General features: G+C 38.7%; 1 protein-coding gene across 2 annotated transcripts in view; it reads right to left on the bottom strand.

Annotated features, from left to right (window-relative positions):
- The window catches only part of sema3bl (sema domain, immunoglobulin domain (Ig), short basic domain, secreted, (semaphorin) 3bl), a 77,633-nt gene that overhangs the window by 35,746 nt on the left and 23,267 nt on the right, over positions 1 to 18,620 (bottom strand). For both annotated transcript variants that reach the window (XM_059333129.1, XM_059333130.1), the window contains exon 3: positions 11,807 to 11,869. In XM_059333129.1, the coding sequence (XP_059189112.1) occupies positions 11,807 to 11,869 (63 nt within the window). The remainder of the gene's footprint in view (positions 1 to 11,806; positions 11,870 to 18,620) is intronic.

Here is an 18,620-nt window from a genome sequence, read left to right as displayed (position 1 = left end):
GCAGATAAAGAACCATGTATAACTTTCCATTTAACAATACAAAATTGAAAATGTTTCGTGTTTAAATTTTCCTGGAATAGCAGGATATTTCTGCCCCTAGTACAGGATGTAAACATTCACTCTTACATACACATTCTGTAAGGTACACACAGCAGGAAAGGGCCCTTAAATAAATCAAATCACAGTGCAACCGTAACTGTCATCCAAATGTAGATAAGTTGATTTTCAGGGTACTGAAGAGAACCAAAATTATTTCTTAACAAGGCTTATTGATCCCACATGTTTGTAATGAGGGCCAAGAAAAGAGCTTTATTAGATGAAATGTGATATCCACAGTGTCCCACATAGGACTCGTATCTCTGGTTTTTGGACTCCAGCCAACGTGACATGCTGATGTTGCGGAACAAGTTTCATCACATTGGGGTCAAAAGGAGCTTTGTCGAGATTTGTAAAGCATCAAAACTGTCTGGGTGCCAAAATGACAATGTGAGAGAGAATTTAGATATAAAATGTGAATTCTGAGTCATAAAGAAAATGAAGACACCAACAATTACTGACGGAAACAAACTACTCCAGAACATGTTCGGCTGCTGTGTGAGCAGAGCTAAAACTGGAGACAGAAGGCCTGAAATGGAAACCGATGTTCAAGTGGACAATGTCAAAAGGCCAGACACTCAAACACATACATAAGAGTGAGAACAAAAGAAGTGGTGACTGAGGAAACCCGTATCAAGACATTTTTATACTACACAGGGGTCCAGAGGAAACAGAGGGCACGACTACTTCCTTTTTCCTGTCTGTAGCAGCTGCGGCTGACAAAACGGGTGTCATTCTCTCAAGTTGATGAGGTCAAACTCATATCTGCACAATGAGCGTCTGGTGTGTCTCTATTCCAAATGTGTTTTCTGTGTGTTCATGTTGAATGAGATGAAGTGAATGCAATCCAAGTATTAATCCAATAGTGTACTAATAGTGTAGTTTTCTTGATAATGATTCTGGTTATTATCAAGAATACCATGGAAAATGGCTAAATATCAGCTCTTAAATTAAACTCTCATGAGCTGTTTTTGTTGTTATCATTATATTTGTCCAAACAAATGTACCTTTAGTTGTACCAGGTATTAAAATGAACAAGAAATTGGAGAAAACAGGAGTGGTCTAATATTTTTTTCCATGACTGTATATTGGTTCCAGGTTCAAGTAGAGCCCACCCAATTTTTTTTTTTACTTATTTAGGCATAGCAAAGGCATATTGGTATCATAATATATCTTGTTGGCCAATATAAAAACTTTTCTTACACAATACTAATCTTGGGGTGATTTAGAAATGGTGTCATCTATTTCATTTTGTATTCTTTTAAATTTCAGACTGCTGAACATACAGTACTTATACCTATATTTATTTAGCTATTTATTTTTTTTGCATTATTTTATTTTTTTGTTCATTTGTAGAATTAGTTGACAGTACAATGCAGTATGCACTATTTTTTACAATATTCAAATAACATTCAATAAATATTACAACAAAAATAAGTCTGTTTGGGTTTTATTTTACATGAAAAATGTTTTTCACAAAAACTTTGGTGATTATGACCCACACGTGTATTTTAAAGACAATATATTTAATTTTATTAATTTAAAATCAAACCTGATTAAAAGGAAACACCTAGCCATGATATAAAAATAAACCTTCTTAATTTTGCTTTTACAGCTTACTCCTACTTTGACAAATTGTTCTTACATTTAATTGTTTACATTTATGCATAGTCATAATGCTGCAAAATCCACAAATAAAAGGTCTATTTTCAGGCACCATATTAGTTAATGGTGAATTTCTCCACTGTAACTTGGTTTCGAAAGCAAAAATACCACATCGGTTGGGCTTTAGCTGCTTTTAAACATTTGTGTTGTGTGAGTGAACTTTCTTATCAGCGCATAAACTTGCATGTGTGTGAACAATTTTAGTAAATCTGTCATGTTGTGTGTGGCCCACGTCCCTCTCCAACTTGCAGTCAGACATTCAAACATTTCCTCGAGTGCTTTGCGGTGCTGCAGACCTGATGTAAACCATGTCACTGCAGTACGAGAAATAGTTTACATCATCTTATGGCCTTTCCCCACCGGCTCATTTTTTCAACCAAACAAAACCAAAACAGTAATAAACTAAACTGAAACACATTTGTATTAAGAATGCTTTCAATAAATCTAATTTGCTGTTAAGTACTTGATCTGTACAGAAGAAAAGAGGCCATCTGAGTTTCTGTTGAGGAAGAGGGGATATTATACACTAAATCTGACATGTGGCTTCCCTCATATTATTCAGCCCAAATTAGAACTGGATGACTCTACTCGTGACAGTCCAGTGTGACTCCAGCCTACTGAAATCTTCTGGAGGGAAAGAATGAAAGGCTGGACTTTACATTATGTCTCTATCGAAGATATATGAGGTCCAGGAGAGCCGACCAAGCGGACTTAAAATGAATAGAAATCTGTCTCTCCTACGTTTCCGTTCTTCTACTCAGGGAGTCGTCTCGCAGATCTGTGTGGCCAAGGAGAGCAAAGTGTGGAATGAAATGTTGAAAAGAGGAAATAAGTCTCTGCTCTCCCACCCAGGGATTTGGGGTTTTACATATCTGTGTGGTCTTACTGAGATTAAGTGGCAATAAAGGGAGTGGTGTTAAACAGAGTGGTCTGATTACTAAATCTGGTTTTGTCTCACTGGGAGATTTCAGGGAGTAGCCTTTAACATGTAGCCAGCATTTTGAATAGTGATATTTAATCACTGCATAAACAGCCAGGGTCAGGCTATTTATTTGGAAACAAAAGCGCACAATGTTCATTTATTAACCTTGGATTATCAAGGGGAGGTTGGCTGACCGCAAACCCCCCTTCCCAGCAATACCCAACTGCTGCTTTACACTGTTCAAACTTTCAAATTAACCACGTAAACCACAGTTTTGTATCTTGGGGGATAACAAAAAGGTACGTATAGAATTTCAAGCATCAAATTATAACACAATTTGGTTTGAGACACATGTATCATTAACATAAACAAACAAGACCATTGCAAAGACCTCTGGCAGCCTCTCCCAGCCTTGACAATTTGTAATACAGAGTGATTTTCCATGGAGAATGGGGGTTTTGGAGCATAGGAGGATACTGGGCTTCCAAAAAAACACCAAAGATTACACAATTTAATAACGGTGTGAAACATCAAGAGCAAAATCTCATCTTCCAATATCCAACAATGAGGAACCCTTTCCATTCCAGTTGTTAATTAAAAGTTTAGTCGACATCTCTGTTGAGTAGTCTGGAGTTTTTGACTCCAGAGAGTGAGAGTTGAGACGAATATCTTCTACATGACAGAAAGAAACAGAGTTTATGGTCTTTATTTTGCGAAATATGAGCGGTAGAAGTTCCACGGGCTACGAATCATTTTAATCATGGTCTGATGTGTTTACGGTAAGCATAACACAGCACCACAATTTGGCGATGACACATTCATTTTTTTACATACGATACACATAGATGCAGTTAAGACATTTCCTCCAGGGTCCAGGAAAATGTGTCTCATACTACTTCTTCTCCAAGTTTGTCCTGGGCGCGCTGACAATTCTGAACTTTCAACCTCTTTGGCACATTGTCGAATGTATTCGCTAATATTTCAGCCCACCTGGCCAGGCCGATCACAACTGTTTATATAATATGGAACGGATTGATTCAGTAACCAACAAAGAAGTGTCATTGGTCCAGATTTGAAAAGTTATAGACAGAAGATCCAACTATGTTCAGTCAGCAGGTCCATCCAGCGCAACACCGCAGACTCGTGAAACTCATGGCCTATGCATTGCATGCATTTCCCATCACAAATGTTTTCGGAAACATATTTTAGCCTCAGGGAACTCTTGCCTCTTGCCTGTGGCTATTCTCTGTGGAATATGCATGTTCTCCGCGTGTCAGCGTGGGTTCTCACCAGGTCCACCAGCTTCCTCCCACAGTCCAAAAACCTGCAGCTTAAGTTGAATTGGTGACTCTAAATTGACTCTAAATAGGTGTGAATGAGAGCATGATTGTCTGTCTCTATATGTCAGCCCTGCAAAAGTCTGGCGACCAGTCCAGAGTGTACTCCGCCTTTCGCCCAATGTCAGCTGGGATCACCTCCCGCTCCCCCACAACCTGAGTTCGGATAAGCTGTAAAGGATAATGAATGGATGGATATTACTAATCTACTGTTTAGCTGTTATTCAAGAAAGTTTGTGATCAGGCTGCAATTTTTTCCTGCTTGAATATGGCCCAAGCAAGCACTGACCCAACTTGCATTTGTCAATCAGCGATATGTCAAATGTCCCTCTGGTTTGGGGCGTCCCCGGTGTCACACCAGGTAGAGCGTATACCGTAGAGGCTCAGTCCTCGCAAGCGGGCGGCTCAGGTTCAAATCTGGCTCGGAGCCCTTTCCCGCATGTCTTCACCTCTGTCTCCCCCCTCACTGTGAATATCGCCACTATCAAATAGAGCTTTAAAATGCCTAAAATATATATATATATATCTTTTTAAAATGTCCCTCTGGCTGGTATTATTAAGTTTTTGTTGTTAATAACGCCCCTTTGAACTCAAAACAGACTGATGCATTTACAAAATCCCGCATTGCCAAGCCAACATTTCCCTAAATGCTAATGGCTTTTTTCTTTTAAATCTATGATTATTAGGCCAACAGAGCTGCTGCTTGGATAATTTCACTTAATAAGACTTTATTATCCAGGTTTATTAGCAATACTGATGGAGTGATACAGCTAGTGTGGAAGAGCAAAGAGCTCCAGCAGCCAAACATGTTCTGTGAAGAGTGACCCGGGAAGGGAGAGGCAAGTTTGGACATGGAGAGTAGTTTCCAGTATAAACAGCCAATGTTCAGTGGAGAGAAGTCAGATTCTGTAATACTAACAGGAAATGAGGACCAACACATTCACCCACACACACACACACACGCGGTCAACAGGACCCCAGACACAAACACAATCACAGATACACAAATATCATAAAAGCAGTTCAAAGCCGGACAGCTGGCCTCTCCAAGTCTTTGGTCTCGGCAGCTGTTTGATCCTCAAAGAAACCATTTTTTCCAAAGTATGTACTTTCGATTGACTTTCAGATAGCACTGAAAACATTCAGTCATGGCAAGATCTCGCGCCAAAGTTTGTGAGATCATTTTTCCAAACATCTACCAGCTACTCCCTTCATTGAACCAATAAAATATTCATTCTAATATTAAATAAAAAACACACAAAAAACAGTCACTTACTTGGGCTCCTGGCAAGCATAAAAGCTGAAACCAACATTTTGGCAACAAAAAGAGCAGAAGACAGACCACACTGTGTCTCTGGCCTCTGCAGCATCTTTTTCTCATTAATATTAAACAAAACACATTAGAGAGCCATAAAGAGGAGCTTCTGTATCCTTCCAAATCTGGAGCCCCCATGTAAAAACTGTTTAGTCCTGTATTAACAGTGTAAACAGTGAAGTATACTTTAAGTCTTGAGAGATTTACAGTTTCAGCCTGTTCTCCCGTCAAAAACGTTAATATATGTCGCATGTACTGGCAGCGAAAAAAAAGCTATGTCTCCATACTTCACGCCAACTTGCTGACATAGTAATGATTGACAGCTAAGCGAAGTTTAAAACGGTGGATTCCCGCATTCAGTAGGAGGTTGAGGTTGGGGTAGATGGGTCAAGCGGCGGACTTTCTCCTAGGGGTTTGGGGTTCGTGTCCCGTGTGGAAACAAAAGTAAGGGCTTTTGAACGTAACTTACATTTTTTACGTAACTTGCGGTAGTCATGTGACTCTTGTAACTACTTCATTTCCTGCATTTACGTTCATTTATTTACTGTTTAAACTGTCTTTTATGATGCCTTCCCATGAGTGTTTTCTTCTACTCTTCTGCCGTTTATGTTGGAGAACTTATTGACAGTTTTGTTTTGGGTTTTTTTTGCTTTTTTTTTTGTTTGTTTTACTGCATTTTTTATAATCATAAATCGGGCTTTAAATCACAAACATTTTTATTTTATTTTAAGTTTTAATACATATTTACAAATCAGGTAGTTTATCAATGTTAAAAGCCTACAGAAAGTTTTCCCATTCCAACTCTTAATTGAAGCCGATCAGTGCAGATTTTCATCAGAAAATGTTGTGGGTTTTTGGGGGGTGAAAAAATATTCCGACAGACCTCGATCTCAGCTGATTTCTGCATGCAGACATTTATTTGACCACTGAAGTCATATTTTAACTGATGGAATACTTTCAGGGCATAGCTAGCTTGCTATTAATTTCTCAACACCCAATATTTTACGACAAACAGCAACGACCACAATAGCCAAATAAAGGATATGGCTTTAGATCGCCCAGCAGCCGGGAAACACTGACCATGGTAATGTAGCTGACGTAATCTACACAATTGGATCACAAATTTGATTCTAGCTCTTCTAACTTGCTCCATTCTGTGACCAAGATATTTGGCATTACCAAGTGCATACTTGACCTTCATCCAATCCCTGCTGCTGAGAGTCTGACAGGCATTTGGGGAGGGGAAAAAATGCGCATGTGCAGGTTGCATTTTTGTTTTGTTTTTTAATACTAAGAGAGTCACAGGTTTGGATCCTGTGTGGTGTTCTTCCCCCAATGACATGCAGTTAAGGTTTAATCTGTGACTCTAAAATTGCCCATAGGTGTGAATGAGAGCTTGAGAACTTGTCTGTGTCTTTGTGTCAGCCCTGCGATAGTCAACCTATCCAGGGTGTACCCTGCCTCTTACCCAATGTCAGCTGGGATTGAGTCCACCCCTCCTCGTGACCCACTCTGAAAATAATAGATAGACCACTGTATTCAGTTTTGTCAACCCTTGATACTAGTATATCACTGTAAACAATGCCTCCATGGTTAAAAGAAACCAACATGGTTTTTTGGTAGAACAGAGAAAACAAATCCTAAAGACTTCTTTCTGAAGTTTGGTCTCCTGAAAATCTCTCCAAACTGAACAGTCTCTCATTTTCCTGCACTCAGAAGGCCAAAGACTGGAACTGATCACAGTCTTTCCGATAAATCCAAACCATGAACCGAGCTTGAAGCTGAAAGAACTGAAAGAACAAAGCAGATAATTGAGCACACATCTGACTTTTTACTTTTTCATAGTTCAAATAGAGATTTATAGAATTCTGACTTGCATACACAATACCTCACTCATTTTCTCAAAGCTAAGTTATCCAAACACTCGAAAATGGCTAACTTTCTATGCTTTCATCCCTTCTCTCAAAAAGTGTTCAGCACGCACAGCATTATAACGTGTCACAATTTTAAAGGAGGAAGTCATCAGCTGATTAGATAATCAATCTAACTGTAAGCAGAAGATGCAGATAGATGAAGCAGAAAAATGTGTTAACAGCCAGAGCAAGACACTGCATGCTTGGCTGAAGTCACGGAGTGCCTCCCCTCTGTCTGTTATTTATTTGTCTGAGCTGTAATTAATGATGGTAAAGGTCATGAGGTTGTGACTCGGGGAGGAAACGCTATCAGTAAAAACATGTTTAAGGTGGTAGACACTTGTCAGTAGAGGGCTGTGGAGACAGAGGCTTTCAGTAAGGAGATAAAAAGGACAGCTTCACTTATTTTTCAATCACTTTGGTGTGTACATGTTGAGGACAGTCATGCAGCAATATAGAGGACTGATCAAACTGCCTTTTTCTCGATCATCAAACACAAAAAAAGATTTAAAAAAACAATTAAAAAAAACAATATGAAGACCTTTGACCTTTCTCCTTCAGCCACTTTTGTCAAACTCAGTTACGTTTTACAGATGCAGATAGCAGCCACATGACATTGAACACATGTGAATGTGTGTCTTTGGCTTTGTAGATAGCACGGATACAGCAGTAATCCATCTCATTTGACACCAAAAAACTCTGAAACATACAGGGACGTGAAGGAATGCAGACAGATGCAGGTGTAGTTTAACATAAGCAGAAAAACATCTCTATTTACTCGCACAGTTTCAACACACACACTTTTATGAGTCCTTTGGCACAAGTAAGGTAGAGTTACACTGCAGTCCAATAATGCATTGTGACTCCTCCTCTCAGCTACAGACAGTACAGTAGCGTGCACACACCTAGCGTCTTGTGAGCCCTGCGCAGAGGAAACACCTAATAAAACTGATATAAGACACCCAAGACACACCTGCCACTTCAAACACAGAGAACATATACCTATAGACACACACACTTTCTAAGCCGTCCCAGATGGCAGTGGCTGTCAGATTTCTTGCCCTGAGCCCAAAAAGACATCAAAAGTCACAGTACTTTTACAACTCGTACAGCAGTGTCTTCATTTTGTCTGCATGTGATGTATGTGTGTAAACCAGTAATTAGTACATGTTTATGTATTCTGAGCATCATTAAAGCCACTGAGAGCTTCTTCTCCAACTGGGAGAAAATTTAACAACGTCTCAAAACATCAAAGAAAAGACGCTTCATTGCAAAATCTCTTCCTTCCGTGCTTAATTTATTCAGTCTTTTCTCCCTTCTTCCCATCATCCCTTCATCTTCCTCTTTCATCTCATATTTTGTCCATTTGGTATCGCTTTATGTTGTCTTCATAAAAAGAGTTACTTCGCCTTTGACTGGCTTACCCTGATATTCTTATTCTAAGCTACTAATCTCTGTTACCGTTAACCAACCACTGTTGGTAGGTACGCTTTAGCCCAGACCTATTTGGCGGCTTGCAGGCCACATCCGGCCTGTTTGCTGTCCCTGTCAGGCCTGCGTGAGGTTACCCAGCTATTACAAATCAATACAACCACAGTGCTTTTATGTTGAAGGCGTTCCACAAAAAACACTGAGTTACCTTGTTATCTTGTCAAAAGCACTTATTGCTTTTTGCTTTTAAGTTAATAAATTGCTAGTTTCCTGCATAACATACATGGTCTGTGTTGTTATGCAGGAAGTGATAAAATTATTGGAGTTTTTACTATTTTTCCCCACTATATTTGACTTACTCCCCATCTACAATCTACAATGTCATTCAGCAGACACTTTCATCCAAAGCGACGCACATTTGAGAGATCATACAACACAAGCAAGGATGCAATCAAGAAACAACACAAGAATAAGGAAGAATAAATGGCATGGACTAGGTTGAGTCCTGTTAGGACTTAAGTATTTGTAGGACCCAAGTGCTTTTCAGTAGTGAGTGCAGATGGTGTCAAAAAAATGTCTTTGTTTCTTTTGTTCTGTGTGTCAGTTATGTTTAGATGTTCAATAACGAGTTGAGTTTTCAGCCTCTTTTTGAAAATTGAGAGAGATTCAGCAGATCGTATGAGTTCAGAAGGTCGTTCCACCACCACATTACCATAGTCTTATCATAACATGTATTCTTACCAGTATCAGCTCAAAACCATATCATTTACTGAAATTAATATTGAGCAGAATTAAGTTCAGAGTATTGGTCCAGCCCTCCGCAACCTTTCGCAGTGTCTCATGTGTCCCCTTGGGAAAATTAACTGCCCAGCCCTGCTTTAGCCTCTACCATACAATGTAAATCATTCACCAACTTGGATGTAGCATGCTATCATTAGATATAGGACTGTCCTGAAAACTGTTTTGGGGTTTTCAAAGCATCAGTGAGAATTACCTGCAAACATTCAGTTGCCGGATGGATCCTACTGAGTGCAGCTGCGACACAGCCCAGAGAGGCAGATCGTAGCCTCTCTGGAGAATGCTTGCCACGATGCATTTCAAGAAGGCTCTGCTTAAAAAAATACAGCACTCGAATACTGATTTGGATGCCAGTTACTTTGGCAACGGTTGAAGCTTCAAGGCATTCAGGTCGGTGCTAATTAACACTAAAACAGTACAGCTGAGGCTGATGGGAGCGCCATTAGCTCTTCAGGTACTTAGTTCAGAACCAGAGTATGGAGACCAAGACCTAGAAACCTTTTGACCTAGAAAAGGTAAAGTTTATGCACCATAAAGACGTGAATGTGAACCTCATGGTAGCGCTGGAACCAAATTCAGGAGAACAATAGATTTCATCCTCTGGGGACCATGAATATTTTAACATAATTTAATGGCATTCCAGTAGTTGTTTAAATATTTCAATCTTGAACCAAGTTGTGGGCTGACCAACATGCTAGCTTTGTTAAAAACTGCAGACAGTTTACTTTGTATGGTCTTCTATTCTTTTTTCTGATGCTCCTATAACCATCATTACCTTCGTCCCGTCCTCTTTCCATCCCCTCCCTTTTCATCTAACTGCTGTGAAGTACAACATACAAGGTATTTTAACCTCCTCCAGGCGAACAAACAGAAAGCTGAGTCAGCTTGTGAGGAGGAAAACAACTCAAGGTGCTGACACATTCCTGGACACTGGTTCCTTTCGTTACAATGTGTATTTTGTGGAGCTGAAACCTACTAAACTACTGTTTGGTTTCTTGGTTTCTTGACCTTCTTTGAGGTGGTTGCTTCACAATCTCCCTCTCCTCTTTTTTCATTGTAAATATGGTCATAATTACATGAACAGTGCACTCCCTTCATGTTTTTCTCTTCTCTCAGACCTCCTCTACGCCTGTACCAAATACTTTGCACTTCCCTCCCTAGGTCCTTTTATTTTCCTTGCTTCCATTCCCTCTTTCCTCCCTCTGCATTTTAAGGAACTCATTAAGAGATGCCTCAATTTTCCATTTCACAGAACTAAAAAGTTTTCAGTTACAGCTCTTCTGAAAGCTTCCTCTGTCCCTGCACTTCTTTTTGTCCTTCCTCTTCATTAAGAATGATTGGCCCTATTCAAACTTCATAAGAGTCTTTAAAAGTCTATAGTTTAGTGCCAAGTTGCTCCCCCACATCCCTCAAAGGTACAATAAACCGTCTAAGTGTGCCATTTACTGTACACGAAGTTTGTTATACTGCTAGAGGCACATTCTGCACTTCCCATCACAACATGTGCCATTTGGGGACTGCAGTTAAAAAGGGACCGCACATGCATTAATATTTTGTATCCTGGGTCTCAAACCTTTTCAAATGTATTTCTAAAATTAGATAGGAACTGGAAAATACAGGAGAACCGCTGGGAGCAGAGCAGAGACTGGTGTGCCAACAGGATGCTGAGTAGCCAAAAATCTGTAACAAGCCTGTACACCAACTTGACAAGCCAGGCTTTGGAGGACACAAGTGCCATGCTGAGCGCTGCTTCTCTGCTCTTTACTGGAGGCATTCTGGCAAAAAAAGTATAGAGCTACTCAACAGCATAGGTCAACGCAGTCACCTTATTTATGGAAAGAAAGACGCATCTGTTGGGTTCATTTTTAACCACATTGTACTGTCCGAGTTCAAGTTACTGGAAACACGGATGAGAACCCAAATGCTGACACCAAGGCTCATCTATTTGAATAAAATGATACCAAAACAGGCCTGGCAAACACATTCAGCAAACAGACAGGGCATTGGCAGCAGAGTTGGTTAAAGGACCGGCAGGGAAAAGGTCTTGACGGCTACAGCAGCAAAGCAGCAGAGTCGATCTTCCAAAGACTGAAAACTGACCTCTACTGTTTGCTGTTGTACCAAGGCTTATAGGGAACAACAAGCAGCTTGGTCGGCTGGTCTCAGGGTTAGGTTATCTATGGAGAATGGAAACTTGAGGACAACTAGAGCAGGTAAAGCTGGAAAGGGTATGACATTGTCCACAACCAAGCAAGCACAGAGAAAGTGTCTCTCTGTGCGTTCAGACTAATATTGTGATGGAAATGTGTCCAAGCAAGCATTTAGATACCTGTGGTTCCTTCCCTGTTTGTATGCAGTCTTCTCTGTTGCCAGGTAACGGGGGCCAGTAGATCTGTAAAGAAAAAGAAAGAGAAGACAAAAATGACTGATTAATGACTTCATAACTCTGAAGAAATGCAAACAAGTTAAACCATAGGCCATGTTGCAAAATGTGATTGCTTTGTTACACCCACACAGGCTTTATGTGATTCTGTTAATACAATCAAAACACAATAATCAGCCAATGTGTTGTTAAATTGGAATTACATTCCCTGCAAATTGAACTCTATGGCAATTACAGGCAAATTGAGCAGAGCAGATGCTCGGCATGTGACGAACAAAGGCTTTGGAGTGAAGAGAAGAGGACTGTGGGAGCTACATTTTGGCTCATATAGCTGGATCCTTGATTGAGAAATGACTGACACATTTATCATTCCAGTTATAGTAATTATATAAAAGGGACGGTTCATCCAAATTACAAAGAAATAAAGAAAAAAACACATTTTAATATACCTCTAATGGTTGCCAAGCAGATAATTTTGATTTTGTATTTTCAGGTTCTGAGATAATCTGCCCCTTTTTCAAATTAAACTAAACTTAATTAAACTTTTCATTATTTCTGTGAATTTCCCCTTTTTATCGAGGGGAAAATGCAGATTTTATTTGAGATTGACAGCCAAAATCAACTTAAATATTTGAAAAAGGGTTGTTGTTTTTTCGTTTTTTTTACCATACCAAATACTGCCCTTCATTCCAGAACAAGATGAGATGTGTTCATCCCTGCCACATCATTTAACAATCTTAATTTAACCATGTTATTAAGATTAATGTGTCCAAATAAAGAAAACACATTTTCTCACACATTTTATGAACTAAATACTCCCAGAACAACAGATATGGAAGTCTTTCTTTTTAAATTATTCTCTGGGAAACATTTTACTGGAATGTTATTGATAATTCATAGGCAACAACATACACAACAACAGAAACACAGGGAATCCTTGCTTTAGACTGACTCTAGGTGTAAATATAATAGTGTTGACTCAAGAGACTTAGTCCCCCTCATTGTTAGTGTCAATCTTCTGTTCTACCTGGAAACTAAATGAGACCTTTGGCTATAAACGAGCAGCCAAACCCTCGGAGTATCCTAACAAGACCATCTGCAGCTTAGAAATGGAGATAGAAATAAATAAAACTCTCTTTACTATACATTTCAAGTTCTCACAGTCTAAATCCAAGATTTCCCCCATTAGCAAAGTCCCCAATGTCCTCCTCTCATTCTGCCAATTCAACACGGAGAAGAGGTGAATATCAGATAAGCATGAAACATAATTTAAAACAGAGACAATGGGAGCAGTTTTCATGCTGCTTTCAGCAAATGAAAAATGAAACAAAATTGCCACTGAAGAGAAAGTCCAAGTCTGTCTCTTACTGAGACAATCGCGTGGGTGATACTGTGGTTCCATGCAAACTATCAGAGGACTTCTCACGGACAATAAGTCTTTGTCTGCTAACTGGCTTTGTTTTGGCTAAGAGACTTTCGGGGAAAACAAACGGTCCTGAGTTGCATTAATAGTCTGAATATGTTGAGTGTGTATGGAGAGCATGTGTGTGTGTGTCAAGAGGCCACTGTGGTAGCTATAGGGGGTTTTAGTGAATGCTTCTGTTCTTGTGCTCATCACACCCTGGATTTCATATCAGCAGTAAAGCTTGAGACAGACTTTATCTCCTCTGTCATAACTCTTAATTCATCACAGGCAGCACAGTGGATGCTCCGTAAATCAGGATGACTGAAACCTGGCTCACAAAGATAAATTGAAGGTCCTGTATGGATAATGTGACATCAGAAAGTCTGGAAATACTTTAACCACCCTTATATGATAAAAAATGCAAATCATTACAATAAAATATAAGTGAAATATCAGATAGGATATAAATCACACTGAAATAATGTTGAAGACCTCTTCAGGGTAATGCAGGCTGCTGATTGGCTCAACTGAGGTATTAAATATCAACTAGTGGTCTTAATACAAATATGTTATCGATAGATTTACAGTGTTGTATGGATCAAACCTAGTGTTGGTACACTCAGAAAACCCAATTAGCAAAAAATTATAGAATGTTAGTTAGCAAAATCTATTTAATTGATAATCCTTTGAGTAGACAGTTTAAAAAAACATACATTTTCAAAAGTCATAGTTTTAATTTGAATATGTAAAAAGGATAATAATAATAATTATTATTATTATTATTATTATAGTAATAATAATAACAATAACACTACTACTACTAATAATAATAATAATTATTATTATAATTATAAAAATAATAATAACAATAAATAAATAATTAGAACAAATGTATATGTATAATATATTTTTTTATTTTAGTTGTTTTATTTTATAAAAATAAAAACAACTTATAGTTTATAGTTTCCCTGGCTTGCACACATGCATAAAAACAAAAAATAAGCATGATTTAGAAAAAATATAGTAATGGATGTATCTGTTTTTGCAGATTAACGCTTCTTGACACTTTTGTTGTTTCATGTAGGGTAACATGAAGCAACAAACATCATAGTTGCAATTCATTTTAGCACTGTATTAACAACATATTCTGTTTTCCTTAGACTTTGTTTGATTTGATATGTGATATGATATGTTTTATTACCCGGAATAAGAACAAAAGACTCCTGCATACTAACCACTTCATTTAGAGTCAAATAACTTTTTAGTACACTGAAATAATCTGAAGGTTGTAATAACATTTTTGTAATCTCTCTGATAGCAACTGAAAATGAGATTGTGCATGAGGCTGTTGTTCTGGATTCACCTACGCACCTGTTGGGCAAAAGTTCTGCTCCTTACCACAATATATATAAAAATCAACATAAGAACATGTAGAATTGCACTTCATATACATAAGTAAACTTGAAATCAAAGAACAATGTCACTAACTGATAGGCCTGATTGACTGTAAGAAATGGTCTCTGACCTTGATAATATTTATGAGATACATTGGAAGTACCCTGAGTTCAGTCATAGAAAACACTCTCTCTGCAGGAAATATGAACTTTGAAACTTAGCTTATTGCATCCAGAATTGTAAAAATGACAACTGGTGGATTTATGGAACATTATCTCTTAGCTCTTGGGGTCTCCACTGGTTGCCTGGCTGAAGCATACTTCCTGAAAATGTAAAACAATTCCTCTAAATGCAGGGTTCAGAACAACAAAAAATAAACCGGTGTTTTAGCTACAAGTTTAGTTTTAGTGAAACCGGGCATAGAGCATAGTTTGTCTGTCTGACACCCAGCCTACTTTTTTCTAAAAGCTGGCTCGCAAATGTGGGAATCCATTCTAACCGTATTGTGTTTCATGCCTGACTGAAATGAATAAATAAATTGGGGCCGGTCTAAAACTTGGCGTGGTTTCTTTGGCATGATGCTGGGCTGATATGAGTGCGTGCTTGTGGAAAGGTCTGGCTCACACACACAGTCTGACCTAAAGCAGTCTGATAGCATGCCTGACTGATACTGATGTAGTGTGAAATCAGACCCTGCCTAAAGCCTGGCTGGTAATGTTCTGAATCAATGTACTGCAATATTCCATCCATCGTCCAGGACTCTCGCTCCGCATGCTTCAGGAAACATGGCCGACCTCCACCACTCGTCCCCGCTCCTTCCTCTGTTTAACCATTTCTTGACACTTCATCACTGTGACTCTGCCTCTTCAAAGTGCACTTTAATTTTTTAATCCACCCTCAGACACGATTTCCTTTTGATACGTCTTTGATCTTTGAACCTGGAAACGTGTTTATTTTTACTGCAGAAAAATCAATCTGGAGCTGGAAACCAAGCTGGAGCCAAGCCGGATGGTCCACAAACACGCTGTCCTTTAAACTTCAAACTGAATTTGTTCTTCCCCTGTGACTGAACAGGACTTTCTCAAGCGTCATAGCTACAGACAGAATACTTTAGAAGTCAGCCAGAATCATGGAAGAGAGAAATGATCAAATAACGCCTTTGTTCATGTGCCAGCTGCTAAACAACCTGCAACAGATGAGAACTCTCAGTATAATCTACACTTCTTAGTTCAGATTATACCAAGGAATGAGACTACTGGAAATGTAATGAACCCAATTTATTATTTATTTATGTGCACTCAACTTGTAATTTTAAAGTAATAGCTGTGAGCCAAGCAATCGTATGCAGTGGTGGAAGAAGTATTCAGATCTCTTAAGAAAATGTACTAACACCACACTGTGAAATTACTCCACTACATTCCTGCATTCAAAACTTACTTTAGTAAAAGTACAAAAGTATCAGCATCAAAATGTACTTAAAGTATCAAAAGTGTAAATACTCGTTATGCAGAATGGACCAACTTGTTTTATATCTTCTAAATATATTATTACATCATTTTTATTGATGCATTTATGTAAGCAGTGTTTTAATTCTGTAAAGACAGGGCACATTTAATTACTTACAATGTGCCCGTAATGTGTAAAATGTGCCCGTATGTGTACGTAATATACTGTTATAAGATTTAATTTAAAAAAAAAAGTCTAATCACTTTAAATTGATCATATATTTTATGTTTAATCTGAACGTAAAAAGTTACTAAAGCTGGCAGCTAAATGTAGTGGAATAAATAGATACAATATTTGCCTCAAAATGTCGTGGAGCAGAAGTATAAAGTTACATAAAATGGAAATGCTCAAGTAACCTCGAAATTGTACTTAAGTACAGTACTTGAGTAAATGTGCTTACTTTCCTCCACTGATCGTATATAGCAACATTAGCTGCTGCACGCTGATGTAAGCAGATGCTTTTCCATTTAAGTAAACTCAGTTGTAATTTGTGCTCTAAACCATCTGTCTTCTCTGTCAGCTCAGTGTTGTTGAGCCAAAGCAGAATTTGGCAGAAGTGGTCAGATGGAATCACGGGATGTGATGAGTTTATTTTTGACTGAATCCGGATGCAACAAAGCTAGAATTCCTTCATTTGAATATCGGACTGAAACATTGTAAGAACCTTTGCACTCTTAATGCTAAAACTAACTCAGAGGAAAAAAGTAGTCCCTGGGGAGAAGGCTTAAATTTCAACACAACCTTGGCTTTTATCAACATGCCGTGTTTCACACTGTATTCTTCTGAGGCCAGAGGGATTACTCTAAAATGCAGTTACACGAAGTAAGCTTTAAAATCACCAAGGAAGCACAGCAACACAAGATGCACTGAGCAAAACAAATAAACCAGCTGTCTGAACATGCAGAAACTTAAAGGTGCCAACCACATTTCAATGCCAAGATAAAATAAATAGACCAACTTTTTTATACACAAAGACGGTATAGAACACCCAATCATTCTTATGAATAATTGTATGAAGTAAGGAGAAAATGAACTATTTACTCAATCACAGGAAACATTTACATGAACTGAATCACTATTTATTTTAGTTTTTCCTGGGCAATTATCATTAATCAAATCTGGGAAGTGGTACAATGTGCTTCAGTAAAAACTGGATCCAATTTAGGAGAAACCTGCTAGATGCACTGATTTTTAATGTCATCTTTTTTGCTATCAACTTTTTGCTTTCTTTTTTAGAATTATGTGGTTTTAGTTAAACCATACTCCCATTTCCAATTTTACTACACTGTTGGTAGGAGTTATAAATAATAATAATAATAATAATAATAATGCATCAGTTTTATATAGTGCTTTTCAAAATACACAAAGACGCTTTAGGAACTACGCTGTGCCAGACCCCCCCGGTCTGTTCGATGGCCACGTCTGGCCCATGTATTTGAAACACAAGGGTGGAAAGTGGAAAGTGTGGCAGATATTGAAAGCTCTGTGTGTGCAGATTTTGTGCTGTAAAACTACAGCAGTGTAATGGTTGGTTGCTGATGCTGCAAATTATTTCCCAATTTTGGATCACATTCTTAGTGGAAGACATTTGATTATGCAGTTTTGAGTTCGAAAGTGTTTACTGGTTATATTTTATGTTGAAAAGTGCTCTGAGATAGTCGTTCCTCCGGCTGCAATGACGCTGGTACAGAGACGGGCAGAGCTAAGATGTGGAAGACTCTTGGAAGAACTGTGAACCTGTTCCCAGTCATTATGCTAAGCTAGGCTAATGGACTGCTGGCTCTCCTTCAGCTGCCTCACGGCAACATTGATTTAACATCAAAATGTGTTCTTGGAGTGATAACTTCTTTTGTTAAGGCAAACACAGTTTACATTCTGTTCTTTTCTCCTTCTTTCAGTCAGCGCTGCTTTATGGAGCATTTGGCAGATGTGTCATCTTGTAAACCTTTTTGTTTCATTGAACTGGCATCATGGGTAGATTTCACAATGGCTGGCTCTGATAAAAAGCCCCGGCATTGAGGCTCAAACAAGCTTCATGTGTGATCACCAGCCAACACGGAGAACAGTGAGGAGGCTGAGACGGGAATTAAAAGGTGGATAAAGGTGGGCGACATCTGGCTCTCTGTTTACATAAAATTCCCCTTTCGCCCATTCACATTGTGTCATCAGTCTTTTTGACCCGTGTATGAGCACACACACGCACACACACACACACACACACACACACACACACACACACGTGCACACACACACACATGCATGCACACGCTGTTGCACTTTGCTAAAGTGCTGAAGCAAACTCCTGTTTTCTGTTTAAGAGAAAGGTATTTTTATTCTGTGCTCACTAAACCAGTTAAACGGGCCACAGAGTGAGTTACTGGGCACCCTGCTGGAAAGTAAAATGCAAATAAATATTCTGCATATTTCCCCTGAACTATTCTTCTGCAGAAGAAA

The sequence above is a fragment of the Centropristis striata genome, chromosome 5 (genome assembly GCF_030273125.1).
Source record: "Centropristis striata isolate RG_2023a ecotype Rhode Island chromosome 5, C.striata_1.0, whole genome shotgun sequence".
Taxonomy (NCBI): Eukaryota; Metazoa; Chordata; class Actinopteri; order Perciformes; family Serranidae; genus Centropristis; species Centropristis striata.
This window is presented reverse-complemented; position numbering and strand designations above follow the sequence as displayed.